Here is a 15093-nt window from a genome sequence, read left to right on the forward strand (position 1 = left end):
TCGCTTTCAAATGGAAGCACTTTATTTGGCTGAATTCTGTCTCCAGAAATGAATGGGCAACACCAGAACCTTTTACATTGGCAATGAAATCACAATACTGAGATGCCACCAAAATCTAGAGTTCAGTGCTCAGACACACATACACACACAAGTACAAATAAAAAAAGTGCTCAACATCATCATGTTAAAATAGAATTTGGCTTCTTTTAGGTCTTTTGACACTTCAAGCAGGGAGGAAAAAAAAACACTGATATGCATTAGACCAAAAGAACTTTTGAAAAATACTCAGCATTAAACACAACTTTTCAGTATCAGTAAATATGTTTTTTTCTTCTCTATTTACAGATGTTAAGAAAGGGCATTAGAGAAACTTTGTCTGGGAACAAGCGTGGGTGAGATTTTGTTTCATAGCATGTACAATCACACTTGCAGTGTGATCTTAGTAAGTTCAAGCAGAGTTTTTATAAACCAGTCACACATTTAATCTATTTCCATTTTATTTTAAAAGTAAATTCTACCACAATTATCTACTTCTTACCCTGGATAAACACAATAGAAACAAGCTGTGTAAGATACGGTATCCAACTGGTGCTAGTATGTTTTCTTGTCAAATCTGGGCTTCTGAAAATGGGCATCAAGTTTATAAAAACTCCACAGAGAGTCTTCCGGTAACACTTCCAAAGAAAAATCAGTTGGCATGGCCAAAGCTAATGCTCCTTTTAAAGCGCTATATAGCAACACTGATATTGCGATGGTTCAAATGTTCCACAGAGGCTGACAATAATATACTGTCCACCTAGATTAAATATATAAAAGCAAACTTTTCTCTCATTTTTACACAGATGGCACAAAAAAGGGTGAAAATGAGACGATTCTAACTGCTGATTCAACAGTGTAGCAGATGCACAAAAGAATAAATACCGCAGCTAAGAATTTTTGCACTCCTGATTATTTAACCATTTAGATCCCCGGTAGGGATAGGATGATCTTGCAGTGCCACAGGCTCACTGCACATTTATATCACTGCTCTGTGTATTGACTCACAAGAGCAAGCGGTACACACAATTTGATCTTACTCTGCTACCAGGTACATACACATCTAAGGAGTTAAACAAACAGGAGCAACAATAAGGATGGCAGTTCAACTGATCATGACCCGTCAGACTGATGACACTGTGGCTGAAGGTGTTTCTGAGTTTATACCAGCTTCTCTGACAGTGCAGACTCCTAGGCCATGTTAATTAGATTTGAAGAAATTGGTTGTCTTTCTGCTTGTGGAAGCTTGTAGTTGTTAAGCTTGATAATGCAATAGCTACAGCATTAACTATAAAAATGAGTGACTTTGTGCTATTGAATATAAAAGTCAAATTTTGAAATAAAAAAATAAGAGAAAGCACAAAGCCAAGAATACAATGTTTAACCTAAACAGGAACTTAACCATTTCCTCGAGTGGGAAAGTTTTCAGCAAATCTGAACAGAAAAAGCATGATTCCCACTCACTGTATCTTAGTACGGACTCTGCTCACAAGAACAGCAGACAGCATTGCAACATAACATGCCTGCAAACCAAAGCTCGGAGGTCTCGTGTCAGGTCCATTAACTGTGGTGGCATCTACCTTAAGTTTTCTCTAATTTTAGTACATTTGCAAAAGACCCAGAGAAATGTCATGAGAACTGGATATTCCTAGTCCTGCACCCCACAAATGGTTTCCTCATAATGCAATCAATCAAATCAACAGATTCATAAGACAGGACATGGCAAATTATTACCAAACTGGCTGCTGTTAGACAATATTTGAGGAGGTATGGGATCACTGCAGCATCCAAGTGTAAAGACTTTGAAGGGAAGGATGAGAGAGACATTTTTGGACCAGAGGCTTTTGGAAGCAATCAAACCCCTGTCTATGCAGCTTAGTTCCAGATCACGTGACATTTGGAAACAGCATGGCTTCCTTGCCACAATGCGAAGTGACAAGGCACAGCACCACCATCAAGCTGTTTCTCCTCTTACGAAGAGCACAGGACAACAGAGTGGTTGATATGTGACAGTGGATAAGCCAGAATTCCCACCTGAAGCTCCAGGGCCAAAAGTCAGTCCGTGGTGAGATGGGAGAAGGTCATGAAGTACAGTTTCTTTTATGGTTTTTTTAAACAGACCCCACAGTTCTGCTGTTAAAACACATTTCGTGAGAGTGCACAGGAGCTCATGCAAAAGGAGAAGGCAGGTCTGAAATGCATAAAAAAAACTGCAAAGAGATTAACAACGGACCGCAAAGTGACGCAACCCTTTGGAAGGTGGGTGCAGGCAAGGCAGCAGGGCGAGCATGCTGGCTGAAACAAAATGAAAACGAGGTCTTGGTGGCCAGGGGAACAGGGCTTCAAACCCAAATGCCTGTGTGTGTGTGTGTGTTTGTGTGTGCGTGCACACATGAGGAAGCGAGCAGGAAAGCAAGCATACGTGCATGAGCATCTAGGCCGGCAGGATGTAACAACGCCAATGGGGACAAGTGGAGGGAGCAAGCACCTGCCATGTTTTAAAAAGTGAAATGGCGTGTTAACATTTGTGACTCCTCTGGGGAATCCATCTTCTGATGTGTTAAATTTAGCTGCTGGACTCAAGAGCCCAGCCTGGCTGCTGTAACATGGTTCCTGTAGCTGGCTTTCCACGTGTATGTTCATCCTTTCCTAGCTGTCTGATGAGACTACCTGCAAGAGTGGCACCAAAGGCACTGTGTGAAATGCTGATGGACTGGTGCATACATTCAGATGGACTGAGGGCCAGGGGAGGGTAGAATACCATCTGGCACATGCCTGGGATTCTCTGGTTACTCTTTGTATCAAAGTGCAGCCAGCAGTTTGTCATCTGGTCGAGGTGCAGGGAGCAGTGGTGAGGAGGGGAAGGCTGAGCATGTTCTACAGAAGGGCAGGGCCCAGCTGGCAGAACAGTGGGGAGAGTCAATAAGTTAGTCTGAGCCACAAGTAGCATGCCATAAAAAAGAGCAAGCGGCTGAGTAATGCTGGGATGGAATTTAGACTTTAGTTTGTCTCAAGTGCTAACTCCAGACCAGACCAGGCGCCTGCTCTCATGGGTGTGTGTGAACTGCCTGCAGGGTAAACAGACCATTTGTTTCTCCTTCTGTGACAAGCTCGCCCCGAGGTTCCTGCACCAGCACAAACACCTTTAGGAATCTAAAACATAAGAGAGACAAAAAGAAAGACTTGAATTAGACAGAGATTGGGGAAGGGCTCGCCTAAGAGCGGCACTGCCTGGGGAAGGATGAAAAGGGAAGCTCAGCACCAAGGACATCTACCAGGCTACAACTGCCAGGAACAGCTCTAACTCAAGGACTGCCTTGGGCCAGAACAACCTTCCTGGTCTCCACTGTCAGCCAGCGTAAAGCATACTTCGAAGTCTTTAAGCCCCAGGTCAGCCCTGCCTGCCCACCTCTGTCACGCTTCACCATGGCCACTGCTCCTCTCTGGTGGCCATGTAAGATGCAAATTCAACAGTGAGGCCCGCCAGTGTGAGTCTGCATCATTCACACCAAAGGAAATGACTGGCTTTTTGTACTGGCAGAGGAGTAGTGGGTGTGCCAATTCACATCGTAGCTCCCAGAGACTATGAACAACGCTGAAGAATGACGGTGGGCAAAACAGATGCATATATGGAGAAGGCATTTTACAGGAGTTGCAAAACTTGCATCCAAAGAAAGGTGACCATCTAACAAACAATAAACAGTGAAGACCCTTCATCCTGATGGAAAGTCCAGAAAAGATGCCTGTCCTCCTAGCCTCTGTCAATACAGCTCACTATATGTTTGTACCCATAAAGTTCAGGCCCAACTTTTAGACTTTCTCTAAAGTTTCAGAGGTTTGCTTTTGTCCAAGACAGTTGGGCCCATGAAGAATTTCAGAGCCAAACCCCATACTTGGGAGTGCACTTGGATCTGGAATATTGGTCCAAGCCCATCTCTCGTGCCTCTAAATAAGTGGCGGGGAGAACAAGGGGGAAAGAGGAGAGAGCGGGGTAACAACAGTGACAGCAGTGACAACAATTTTCTAGAAAGGGCAACACCACATCCTTTCTGGTATGCATATGCTTTTCTGAGTGGGCAGCAGATAAAGGGAAAGTTTATCCCATTTGTTCCGTGTCTGTAAAGTGAATCAACTTATATGAATAATCACTAAAAAAAAAAAACCCCACAAGAATGAGAAAATATAATGTTTATTAGAGGAAGAGTTGGGAATACAGCTAGCTATGAGGAGAGACCCAACAGATGTGCTTTCTTTAAAGAATAAGAATAGGAGAGGAACAAATCACACTGGCCATATTTTACAAACTTTTAACAAAGAACGGAAGTTCTATTAAAGTTCTGGCACAGGCAGACGGCTGGGAAACAAAAAGTTTTATCAATGTAACAGGGTCATGTCTTGTTCAATGATTATCAAAACAAAAATTCGGTTAGGCAGAAGAACAGCCAATAAAACCGTAATATATATAAAAAACAAAAATAAGATAAAAACAATCAAAATTCAAGTCACTTTAGTTTTTAAGTTACAGTATATACAAATTATTCTTTTCAGGAGGAGCACTATAGAGATGCATTTAACAAAAGGAATTTAAACGACTGCCATAATCCAGTTTATAATTATTGTCTCCTAAATATTTTGGCAAGCGTTAAATAATCACATACCTATCCTAAGATAAAAAAGTGCATCAGCATGGTTAAAAAAAAGAAGTCATCAAGAATCTAGATAATGGTTATGGCAAATAAACAGCAGAGCCACAAAGCTGCCAGAATCACCGGGCTGTCCACAGAGACGTATTTGTATGCAGTGACGGGTACAGAGCCCACAGAAACAAAGGGACCAAAATGCTAATCTGCCTGTGGCTCTAACATTTGTTCCAAAAAATAAAACCTCACAAACAGGCTCTGTTCATTCCCCAGCACCCGAACGGCCAATATTTCTCCTGGACATGACATCTTTGTTGGGAGAAGTGGGCAGGAAGTTGATCTAATAGAAGGTTATTTTATGTAACTTTTGAATATCAATCTTGATTTTACAGTGGTAATCACTGAAAGACAGTTTTGTTCCTAAGGCGACTACGAGGTAATATAGTCATTTACACATTGCCAGACCAGACTGGACTGAACCCAAAGTCCAACTAGTCCAGAATCCAACAATTGCCAGTACCAGATGCGTAAGAGGAAAGTATAAGAAACCCTGCAGCAGGTTGCTATTGGATAACCTGCCCATAGAAGAATTTTCTTCCTGATCCCCAACAGTCAGAAGCCAGCATAAGCCCTGAAACATGCAGATTAATATCCAACATCTTCAATTCTTAGTTTGCACGTGCAAATATCTAGCATTAATGGAAGTTTCAGATGTTCAGAAGCTGAATCAACTGTACCCAACAGAATGTCTCTCATTGACAGGGATGTGGTTATGTGCTTTCATCTCTTCTAAAGAAAACCTTCTGAAATGCACCTCTTAAAATAACCATAGCAGCAAATCAGTAGAACAAAAGGTGAATGAGCCTATGCAAACCTACTCAGAGATTTTCTGAAGTGATTTGGGACACATCTGGAAGAAAAGAAAGCAAGACAAGATGAACATGAACTGCTCTTTTTGAGAAAGGGTTTGCTAATACCTTTGTTCGCTGGCGTACCTTTCTAAGCTTACTGAGGGACCCCTACTCTCATGTGTATTTCCTCTGTCTGTAATGTGGTCAGAAGAGAGACTGCAACTGGCACGTCCTATTTGGGCTTACCTGAATACAGTTAGAGCAGCAGCAGCAGCACAGAAGCCAATGCATCATGGGCTTCAGCTACCTGATAAAGTACCCAGCCCCAAGCGAGCTCATACAGCCCGTGCCATAGTGGCCTCATTGCTAAACAGAACTAGCTTGGTATGCCTACATGTCCTGCCAGCATCCCTCTCACTGCAGTGCAGACCCAGCTTCAGCGTCATTGAACAAGGCCTTTCCCTGGCATCTGCTCTCCTAGCTGGAGGTGTAATGAATTTATCCAGAGTTTGGCTGAATTCAACCCAATTTTATTTTAACTAATATTTAAAGGAGTGGGTTTTTTTACCCAGTCTCCCCACATAAAACAGAATGTAGTTGTAGATTCTGGCAGCTTATTCAACTAGAAGGAAGGGCTTAGTCACATTTTCCATTTTAACCTGTCTTCAGCGGCCACTGACCACACGGCTTATCCTATGAACCCAAAGGCAGATCCTTCAAACCCCTCACACTGATGTCTTAAAAGCAATTTTATGAGGGGTTCCACTTCAGATTTTAAGAAAGTGAAGGAAACGAGTTCATTAGTATTTTCCTGAATACTGTGGCTCTGGTATATTTTACTTGACTTTTCACTGGGTTGTTACCATATTTCCTGAAACTGCATGTATATGGCTCTTTAAACACAACCCTCAAAAGGGATTAAAAAAAGAAGGAAGATTAAAACATTAGGGGCAAGCAAATGAACAAATGCTGGGACGGAAATGACTGCAGCTGTGTCAACAGCCCACTCATAATGCAGCGCACATGATTTGTAAGATGATGCAGCAATCTTGTTATTATCATAATTTGCATAATAACCTCAGTGTATTAAGTGCTTTGCTTGAAGCCAAATCTTGTGTTCGGATTGAAAGGTTCCTGCAATATCCTCACAGTCTGCAATGAGCTACAGAAAAGGGGCAGCCTTTATTCTGGATTCTCTTGCTTTTGCTACTATTAGGATTTCTCCCTGCCCTGTTAGACTGGCATGCACTGCTGCATATTCCATCCACTTGGCTGCTGGGCTCATAAGCAATTACCCTGACAAAATGCTCCAAGGACGTGATACCTGATGTACATCCAAGGGCAGAGGAGTCATGCTTGCTGTTTGGAGGCAGGTTTTTTAAAGCGTTTTAGCCCGGTGGGAGCCAACATTTTGGTAGATGTACCAAAAGTTAGCCCCACACTGTCTCTGAGTGCCAAACTGGTCACTTTCCCCTGCCCAGTTTCCTGCTCTGCTTTCTGCTTCCTACCCAATCTGCTGCTCTTCCTTCTGCTTCCTGCCTTGTTGCCACTGTGCTGCCAAATCCCTCCCCAGTCTGCCGCACACCACACACAAAAGCTGCCCAGGCCATTCGTGGCACCTGTGCCACAGATTGCCCCCCACCCTGTTCTAGCCTATTGATTTCTACTGGCCCTTCAGTGCAGTCCCCATGGGGGTCAAAAAAAGGATAATGCATTTTGCAAAGCAACAGCAAAGCCTGAGCTTGCAAGTGCCATCATCAACGGGGGAGGCCAGACTTGTAGTCGATCTCCACACCAGACAGCATTAGAATGAGAAGGGATTCTAAGCTCTCTGCATCCGTGTGCAATGAGAGTCAACTTTCCTACTACTTTACCAGGGAATGAACAGGTACAGGATGCTGCACGTCCTACACCAACTCTTGAAGAAAGGGTTTCAATTCACCCTACCATCGCCAACACTAGCAGAACCCCTCTGGATTAGGTCAAGATAAACCCACAATCCATATTTCGTCTCAGGAGGACAAGGTCTGGTATCAGTTAATACTGAATCAAGGCAACGTGAGTGTATTGAGTTGTGTGGTCTTTGTCTGCAGAAAGACCTTCTACCTGTTGCCTACAGTCCAGCCTGAACATTACTGCTTTACAATGGACAGAAAGGCTTGTTTCACAAAGGGGATACACTTAAGCTTTTCAAAGGTATCTTGCAGAATTAAAGATTGAAAAAGCCACTGACAGGGAACTTCAGAAACTTCCTGATCTAAAGCAGTGGCACTCATACAGGGCTGTTACCTCTTTGATGTCTCAGTTATCCTGGCAGCTCCTGGCTACTTGGACAGAGCATCACACCTGTACACTAACCATGATTTTGTATGCACTTTTCCTACTTAGGCAACAGGGCTGTCATCAGCTGTAAATAGTGACAAAGAAAACTGAGGAACAAGAGACATGAATCTGGGCTCAGAAGTACCTCACTGCTTACATGTACATGAGCAGAAGTAGTAGCTACCTGTGTCTCACAGCTAAAAGAACATACATGTCTAAAAGATGACTTCCTGACTCTCTTCAAATGCCACCGCTTCACTGATTTACCAAGGATGAGAGGGTAACTTCATGGCTCCATGTTGGTTAGATTTACTTTCTCCTACTGTAGAAACTAAAGGGTGGCCCCTGTCTCCATTTAAAAGGGCCTACAGAATAGGTTAGGTTCCAAAAAGCTGCCACATCCAGAGATAAAAGCACTAATTATTTTGTGTATACCATTTCATATAGTCAAATCTGAAAAAAATACTTCATTTCCAACTACAGCTGAAATGTAGCTAGGAAATATCCATTGACTATCTAGTGAAGACACACAGGTGTTAAGAATGGCCTTATCTGACCCATGTTAAGTTGGGCTGTGTGTTGGCAGTTAGTCATCTCAGGCTAACAGTCAGGTCTTCCCCCAAATTTTAACAGTTTAACCACTCAGCAACTTCTTATCTGACCAAGCAAAATCAAGTTTTTACAGTACATAACGTCATACAAGTCCATTATGCAAGTCTATGAAATAATGCACTTTGAGGCATCGTCCAGTCCTTAAAAAGGCCCCGTCTGCAACACTGAGCCATTTCAGGGAGGAATGTCCCTGTGAAAGCAAGCAAACTAATTAAAACAGTATTAAATGTAAGTCATAGCACCTTTGGCATTTTTGTCCAAATAGACTTCGACATATGACGTGGGGACATAACCCTCCTCATCTTCATTCCTCCGGATTCGGGTCCATCCATCACCTTTGTCTTCCTCTATTACATAGAGCATTTCTCCTTCTGCTACTGAAATTGTTCCTTCATTCTGACCTGAAACACAGAGAACAACAGTTTAAGTTTCCTACCCAAGGTAGCGCACACGTACAACCATGGGAACCCAGGGGGAAACTCAGTAAATATACTGAAACAATGTCCTTTAATCACAAGCAGCATGGATTCTGGAGGCTAAGGCATGTATTCAAAGACCTAGATGGGTGTAGCACTGACATCAGATCTGCAGTGGAAAATTCCAGGAAGACAACAGTAACGTATCATGAGCTTAGGTTCTACTGACCATCTTAAGTCAATATTCAGCTTTTACTGTTATGTTGCTGAGATGCAGTTACCAAAGACCAGGGTGTCTGTTTACAATAGGCAGAGTATATTTACAATTCACTGCATGGCAGCAAGGCAAAAATCTGTTCTATGGCTGAGTGCAGTACCTGTGCCTCATATAATCCTGACATAAAAAATATGCCTTATGGGGAAATTTTAAACAGTTCATTTGATACAGATTTTTCCAACCAACTGCATGCTTGCCTGACAAACAACAGGGAGATGTTCTGGGCCACACTTTGTACCCATTAAAGTCAACAGGAAAGTTCTAATGGATTTGCATGAATGTAGCATCTGGCCCTCAGAGAACAAAGTACATGAAGTGGAAAACAAATCTGTTCCTCTCTCTGCTATTGTACAAGCACACAGGACACAAGAAGTCTGTACTTAATTCTTGCTTTTGCATTCATTTCCCCTGTAACCTTGGGCAAAACATTTTATATCTCTGTCCTCAGCAAATTTGGAGAGTGGAAATAATGATTCATAGATGTTGGGGCTGGAAGAGACCTTACAAGATCATCGGGTCCAGCCACCCTGTACTTGAGCTCCTTCCTCTCACTTGTTGCTTGTCTTATCCAATCAAGCTCTTCAGGGAAAGGGACTGTGTTAACTATACCAAGCACAGTGAAGGGGATTTATTTCACTGTTACTTTTCATTATAAATAGGGTTGACAAACTTTTTAAAAAATTAATTGCAATTAATTGCAAGATTAAAAAAAAGGTATCATTAATCACAATTTTAATTGCATAGTTAAACAATTGTCAGCACCTGCCCCACCCAACAACCTGGAGCCCATGCGCCCTGAAGCTGCTCCACGAAGAGCACACAGTCCCAGCCCTGACCTCGGCCCACCCTGCACCCACTCCGGACTCACCCTGGAACAGCCCGGACCCCAGCCCGCCCCGCCCTGCGCCTCCTCCAAACTCACCTGCCCACGGTGAACAGCAGCAATGACAGCAGCCAGGCAGAAGCTGCTGCTCAGAGTGGAGGAAAAGCAGCTCCTTCCCCTCACCACTGCTGGGCCCTTCTTGCTACAGCTGCCTGGAGCCCGCAGCCAGGCTGCCCTGCGGCTCCTCTTCACTGCCACTTCTGCCCTGCTGCATAGCCCAGAAGCAGTGGTGACAGCAGCGGAGAGGAGCCACAGGACAGTCCAGGTGCGGGCTCTAGGTGGCTGAAGCAAGTAAGGCCCAGCAGTGGTGAGGGAGAGGGGTCACTTTACCCTCGTGCAGAGCAGCAGCCTCTGCCCAGCCACTGCCACTGCTCAGTGTGGGCTGGTGAATCTGGAGCAGGTGTAGGGCAAGGCCGGGTCACGGCTGTGCACACGGGTTCCAGCTGATCCAGAGCTGGTCCTCTCCACTGGTCAAAACAATGTGCGCGATTAACATAATTAAAAAAAACAAACATGTCAATTTGTTTTTGCCTTAATCGAGCAAGTTAACTTCAATTAACTGACGGCCCTAAAACAAATAACACAGCACTAAGTGACATGGATGTGAAGGGTTAGCAGTACCTTCAAATGTATAGAGTGCTTTGCACGTTCCTATGGTAGGAAGTGGTTCCTCATCATCAAACTCATCATCAAAATCTGTAGCCGGCACCTTCATCTCACTCTCCTGACTCTGCTCCTCTGTGTAACTGCCATCAGGGCTGCTCAAGAAAGGAAAATATACAGCAACTATAGCAACCAGTCTCAGGAGCAGTGTGACAAGGAAACACTCAGCTGCAGAACCAGTCGAGACCAAGCATGCAGCTGCAGTATGTGCTGGTATCACTGGCTGCTTCCACAGTGTGAAGGGGGAATTCCTGCAAAACATTCATTCTTCTATTTTCTGCTGTGGCAAATTAGAATGATTTTGTATCAAAGTATGGAAATTACTGTTTTCTTAAAGAGCAGCAGCTTGCTGTCTGGCTATGGATTAGCCATGTTACATGCAGCACTTGAATATCTGCTGGTACTTGTAATGAAATGACGGAGTAACGGGAACTAGCACACTGAACAGAACAGCTCTGTACAGATACTGTACCTCTCCCGGTCCTGGGCACAGTTGTTAACGGCCGAGGTATTCTGGGTTTCATACAATCCGCTCTGTCGTCGGGTCTGCTCGGTCCTCATGGGGAGCCTGCCCTCCACCTCAGCCAGCCAGCCCTGCAAAAAGAAAGCAGCAGGTTTCATGCGTCTCTTGAACACTTCAGATAGCCAAGGGGCATTGTGTGGCTCTTTGGTGTTATACTTGATGCTCACATTGCTGTAATAAAGGCAAACAATCATCTACTGTAAAAGCACTTGAACTTCACTTCAAGCTGCTGTCAGCAGGGATGAGGGGATACAGATGCTGCATTCTAAGCATATTTTTTAAAATATCAGTGTTGCCAAAAAAATGTACAAGCTGATTGAAAACAGTGTGAGCTGTCCCTACAGGCTCAAAAACAGTAGTTTGCTACAGCTGCACTGAAATGCTGCTAGTCTAGGAACAATGAGGTAAGGAAAAAGGAGCATGGGAATTTCATCAACATTAGAGAGAAAAAAAAATCCATGAATGTCAAATGGGAAAAGGCCATAGCTGGGAGGAAAGCAAAAGCTCCTAACATCCAATGAGATACTGCAAGCAGTAAAGCAGTGGTCTCCAAAGTGGGGTGTGCGCACAATGATCCATTGGGGTGCGGGAAGAAAATATTAGGACTTTTATTTATATTCATTTTTTATCTAAAAAAAATAAGAAAGAAATTAAGCTTTACTAATATTTAATATACGGATTGACACTGACACCCTCACTCGGTCCGCACGTCAGACGGTCACGTGTCACGTACGGTACGCGAGGTATCCTGAGGGAAGAGTGGGAGTTCCACAGCGCGGAGGTACAGTAGTACAGTGGTCTCCAAACTTTGTACAGTGTTACACTGAGTAGTACATGTATATAATTTATAAATAAATAAATATACATATATTGGGGGTGCATGCTCAAAAATTTTTTACTGATAGGGGGCGTGATCAAAAAAGTTTGGAGGCCACTGCAGTAGAGAACAAAGCAAATATAAAAAGCATCCAAAATAACACTGTAGGCGTAAATGGACATAGCCAGAGTGTGGAATGTAATCCTTCCCCATCCCTATAATTCTTCTGGTGTAATTACAATGGCTTGCATTGATAATGGGTTCAATTATTCCATCGAGAGCCTCTGTATCTTTTAAATGCTTTCTGTTAACAGCAGACTGTTCCTTAAAATGTGCTTCATCTCATGGCTTCTGTCCAGCTATTAGACATACAGATAGCCCTCTCCATTGATCCTCATTACACTTTCAAAAGCAGTTTCTTTGGACAATAATGTGTTTCAATTGATTCTTTTCCTTCATCCTGCTTTGGATTCTCACAAGGTCTGAATAGGGACTGGGTGGAGAGTGCACTCCTTGGTGCACACCAGTTTAGTAACATCAAGAGATATGCTACTGAGAAGATGAAACTTTGGCTGTGAAAGGATGGAAGTGGAATTCGCTTGGTACCTGAAAGGCACTGTGTTGCAAACGGAAGAGTGCAGAGCATTGAAGAGGGTATTCTTCCTTCTGCTACTTATCCTTTTTTGTGAAAAATACAGACCAAGTTTGCTGGCCAACCACACAAATGAAGGAGCCAGGACATATTATTGTGAAAAGGCCCCAATTCAGCAAAAATACAAAGTATTGATTAACTTTAAATGCATTCACACTAACGGTAAACAAGTACTGAAGTGCTTACTGAACCAGAACTAATTAATAGGAGCAGCAGTTCTCAAACTGCAGGCCATGACCCAAATAGGGTTGTAATAGCAGAAAGGGTCACAATAAACAGGGTTTTGGGTTTCTAGAGTGACAAAAACGCAAGAAAACACAGGTTTCCCCTTGCAGGCTGACAGAATTCCAGCCTGCAAGGGGGTGCTTGGAGCTGGGGGGGAGCAGAGGAGAGCGATCGGTGCAGGGGGCACCATATATAGCCAAGCAGCTACGTCTGTGAGAGCAGGGCCAACACACTGGAAGAGTGGGGAGGGCACAGGCAATGGAGGGCAGGGGGGCACAGGTCCCCTGAGATTTCTGTGCCTACAGTGAGGCATGGGGCTGCAGCGGGGCCAGACCAGCTCTGGGCAGGAGCTGCCTCTGACCCCACAGGCAAGACCTGGTATAGGAGAGAGCACCATGCCCCCGTGGCCACCAAGGTGAGGCACAGTAGCAGCAGCGTGGAGTTGTGCTCCTCACTGCTGCCGGGGAGGCAGGGAGCACCTCAACTCAGTGACCATGGTGGTATGGTGCTCTTTCTCATGCCTAGTCCCATCCACTGGGCTGCAGAGCCCCTTGAGGGAAGGCAGCAGGGTGGGGAGCCCTGAGCCCGCAGCAGGCAACCCACATCCTGCCCAGCACCCATCACAAGCTCTGCTCCAGCTGTGCCACCCTCAGTGGGGGGAAGGAGGGGAGAGCCAGGCTTCAGTTGCAGCAGCCACCATCTCCTGCAGGCAGAAGCCAGGGCTCTGGCACCACTGCGGGGGAGGGGCAGGAGGCTGCGGCCCCTGGCCCTGGGCACCAAGGTGGGGGTGGGAGGCTGCGAGTTGAGTATGAGGGACCATGCTGAGGAAATGGGGTCATAAATGGGGTCATGCTGAGGCAAAGTTTGGGAATCACAGAATTAAATAGAGGCTTCTGTCACAGGAGTGCATTAGTCCCCCAAACCCTCCCATACCTCAAATTTCTGGACCTCTAATCGTAACTTTTCCATGTTTTGTCCCAGTTCAGCTAATCTGTGATCCACACTGGCTGGGTCTCCCATCTGTGGGTTCTTGATATAGACATCTTTCATTTTTGTTAAGGCATCTCTGCAAGGAAAAGAGGCAAAAACAACAAGGGTGATTTTGGCAGCAGTTGGGTGCCACCCTTCTGTTTGAACCTGATGACAAAAATTTAAAGCAGGTTACTCTGAGACAGGACTCCCAGCTGTATCAAGTGTAGAGTAGTAACCACTATGCAAGGACTTTGTTCTGTTCAGGCTAACCCACTTACAAATTAGAGGGCTCCCCTTGATAGCACTGAAGTTGTCTGTACATAGAGTTCATGAATTACCTGGCACTGCCTCCCCTGGACAGTCTTTACCGACAGTCACTGTACCATAAGACATTGATAAGAAGTGGGACAGGGTGTTGTGTGTGTAATCTATATTCGCCACCCTGACAGCACCACAGAGGTGCCTTACAGGACCCTACTCCATATGCATAACAGTTGTATAATCAGCTCTACAAGCAAATCATTGGTAAGAGTGGACAAAAAAAGGCCACAATATATACGATATGGGGCATGATTAGTATCCAAATCCCTTAGGTGACTTTGAAAATCTCATCCTTTATAACCAGAGGAAAAGTGGTCAAATTCTTGGAGTAGAATTCTTGGGTGGCAGCATGACTTGCCTTTGGGAGGAGAGAGTCAAGGTATGAGTTTGGCTTCGACTCAGACAAGTTTTCTATTACTTAATATTGGGATTTCCACTTAATTAACCTTGGTAAAAAAAGATCTGGCTGAGGTCTCCACAGCTCAGGGCTGCTCCAAAGAACAACACCTGCACTCTCCAGAGAAATATCTTCCCAGCTTCTTGCAACTACCAAATCGTGTCCCCATCCTGGACTAAACATCAGCTCAGAATGTGGGCCAGAGGCTTGGAAATTTTGGTACAGAATGAAGCACTAACCAGAAACTCTTGCCCTGTCTCTTGCATTTTGCTTGCCTTAAGCATATAAAATATAAATCACCCCCAACATATATTTATTTTACGTTGTTTAGAATGAAATTATAGCCAGATGGTTTGTATTTGTCACAGTGTAGCAACAGATGGACGTCAGGCCACATGAAGTGATGCTGCCTCCTGTGAAGTTATGCAGCATTTCTGAGACAGTCTTTGGGGCTATATTTCAGCTCAAGATAGATGCCAATTGCCA

At 44.3% G+C, this 15093-nt stretch overlaps 1 protein-coding gene across 12 annotated transcripts in view; it reads right to left on the reverse strand.

Moving 5' to 3' along the window:
• Positions 1 to 15093, reverse strand: part of FNBP1 (formin binding protein 1) — a 113599-nt gene continuing 98506 nt past the window's right edge. For 6 of the 12 annotated variants that reach the window (XM_019540790.1, XM_019540787.1, XM_019540782.1 and 3 more), the window contains 5 exons: positions 13851 to 13983; positions 11173 to 11294; positions 10659 to 10798; positions 8704 to 8862; positions 4208 to 5586 (listed from right to left, as the gene is read on the reverse strand). In XM_019540790.1, the coding sequence (XP_019396335.1) occupies positions 5555 to 5586; positions 8704 to 8862; positions 10659 to 10798; positions 11173 to 11294; positions 13851 to 13983 (586 nt within the window). In that variant the 3' untranslated portion in view covers positions 4208 to 5554. Of the gene's footprint in view, positions 3190 to 4207; positions 8863 to 10658; positions 10799 to 11172; positions 11295 to 13850; positions 13984 to 15093 lie in introns of those variants that run through there. The other 6 variants (XM_019540789.1, XM_019540783.1, XM_019540794.1 and 3 more) reach the window with 3 other exon arrangements.

This window comes from Crocodylus porosus, unplaced genomic scaffold (genome assembly GCF_001723895.1).
Source record: "Crocodylus porosus isolate Cpor-Errol unplaced genomic scaffold, CroPor_comp1, whole genome shotgun sequence".
Lineage (NCBI taxonomy): Eukaryota > Metazoa > Chordata > Crocodylia > Crocodylidae > Crocodylus > Crocodylus porosus.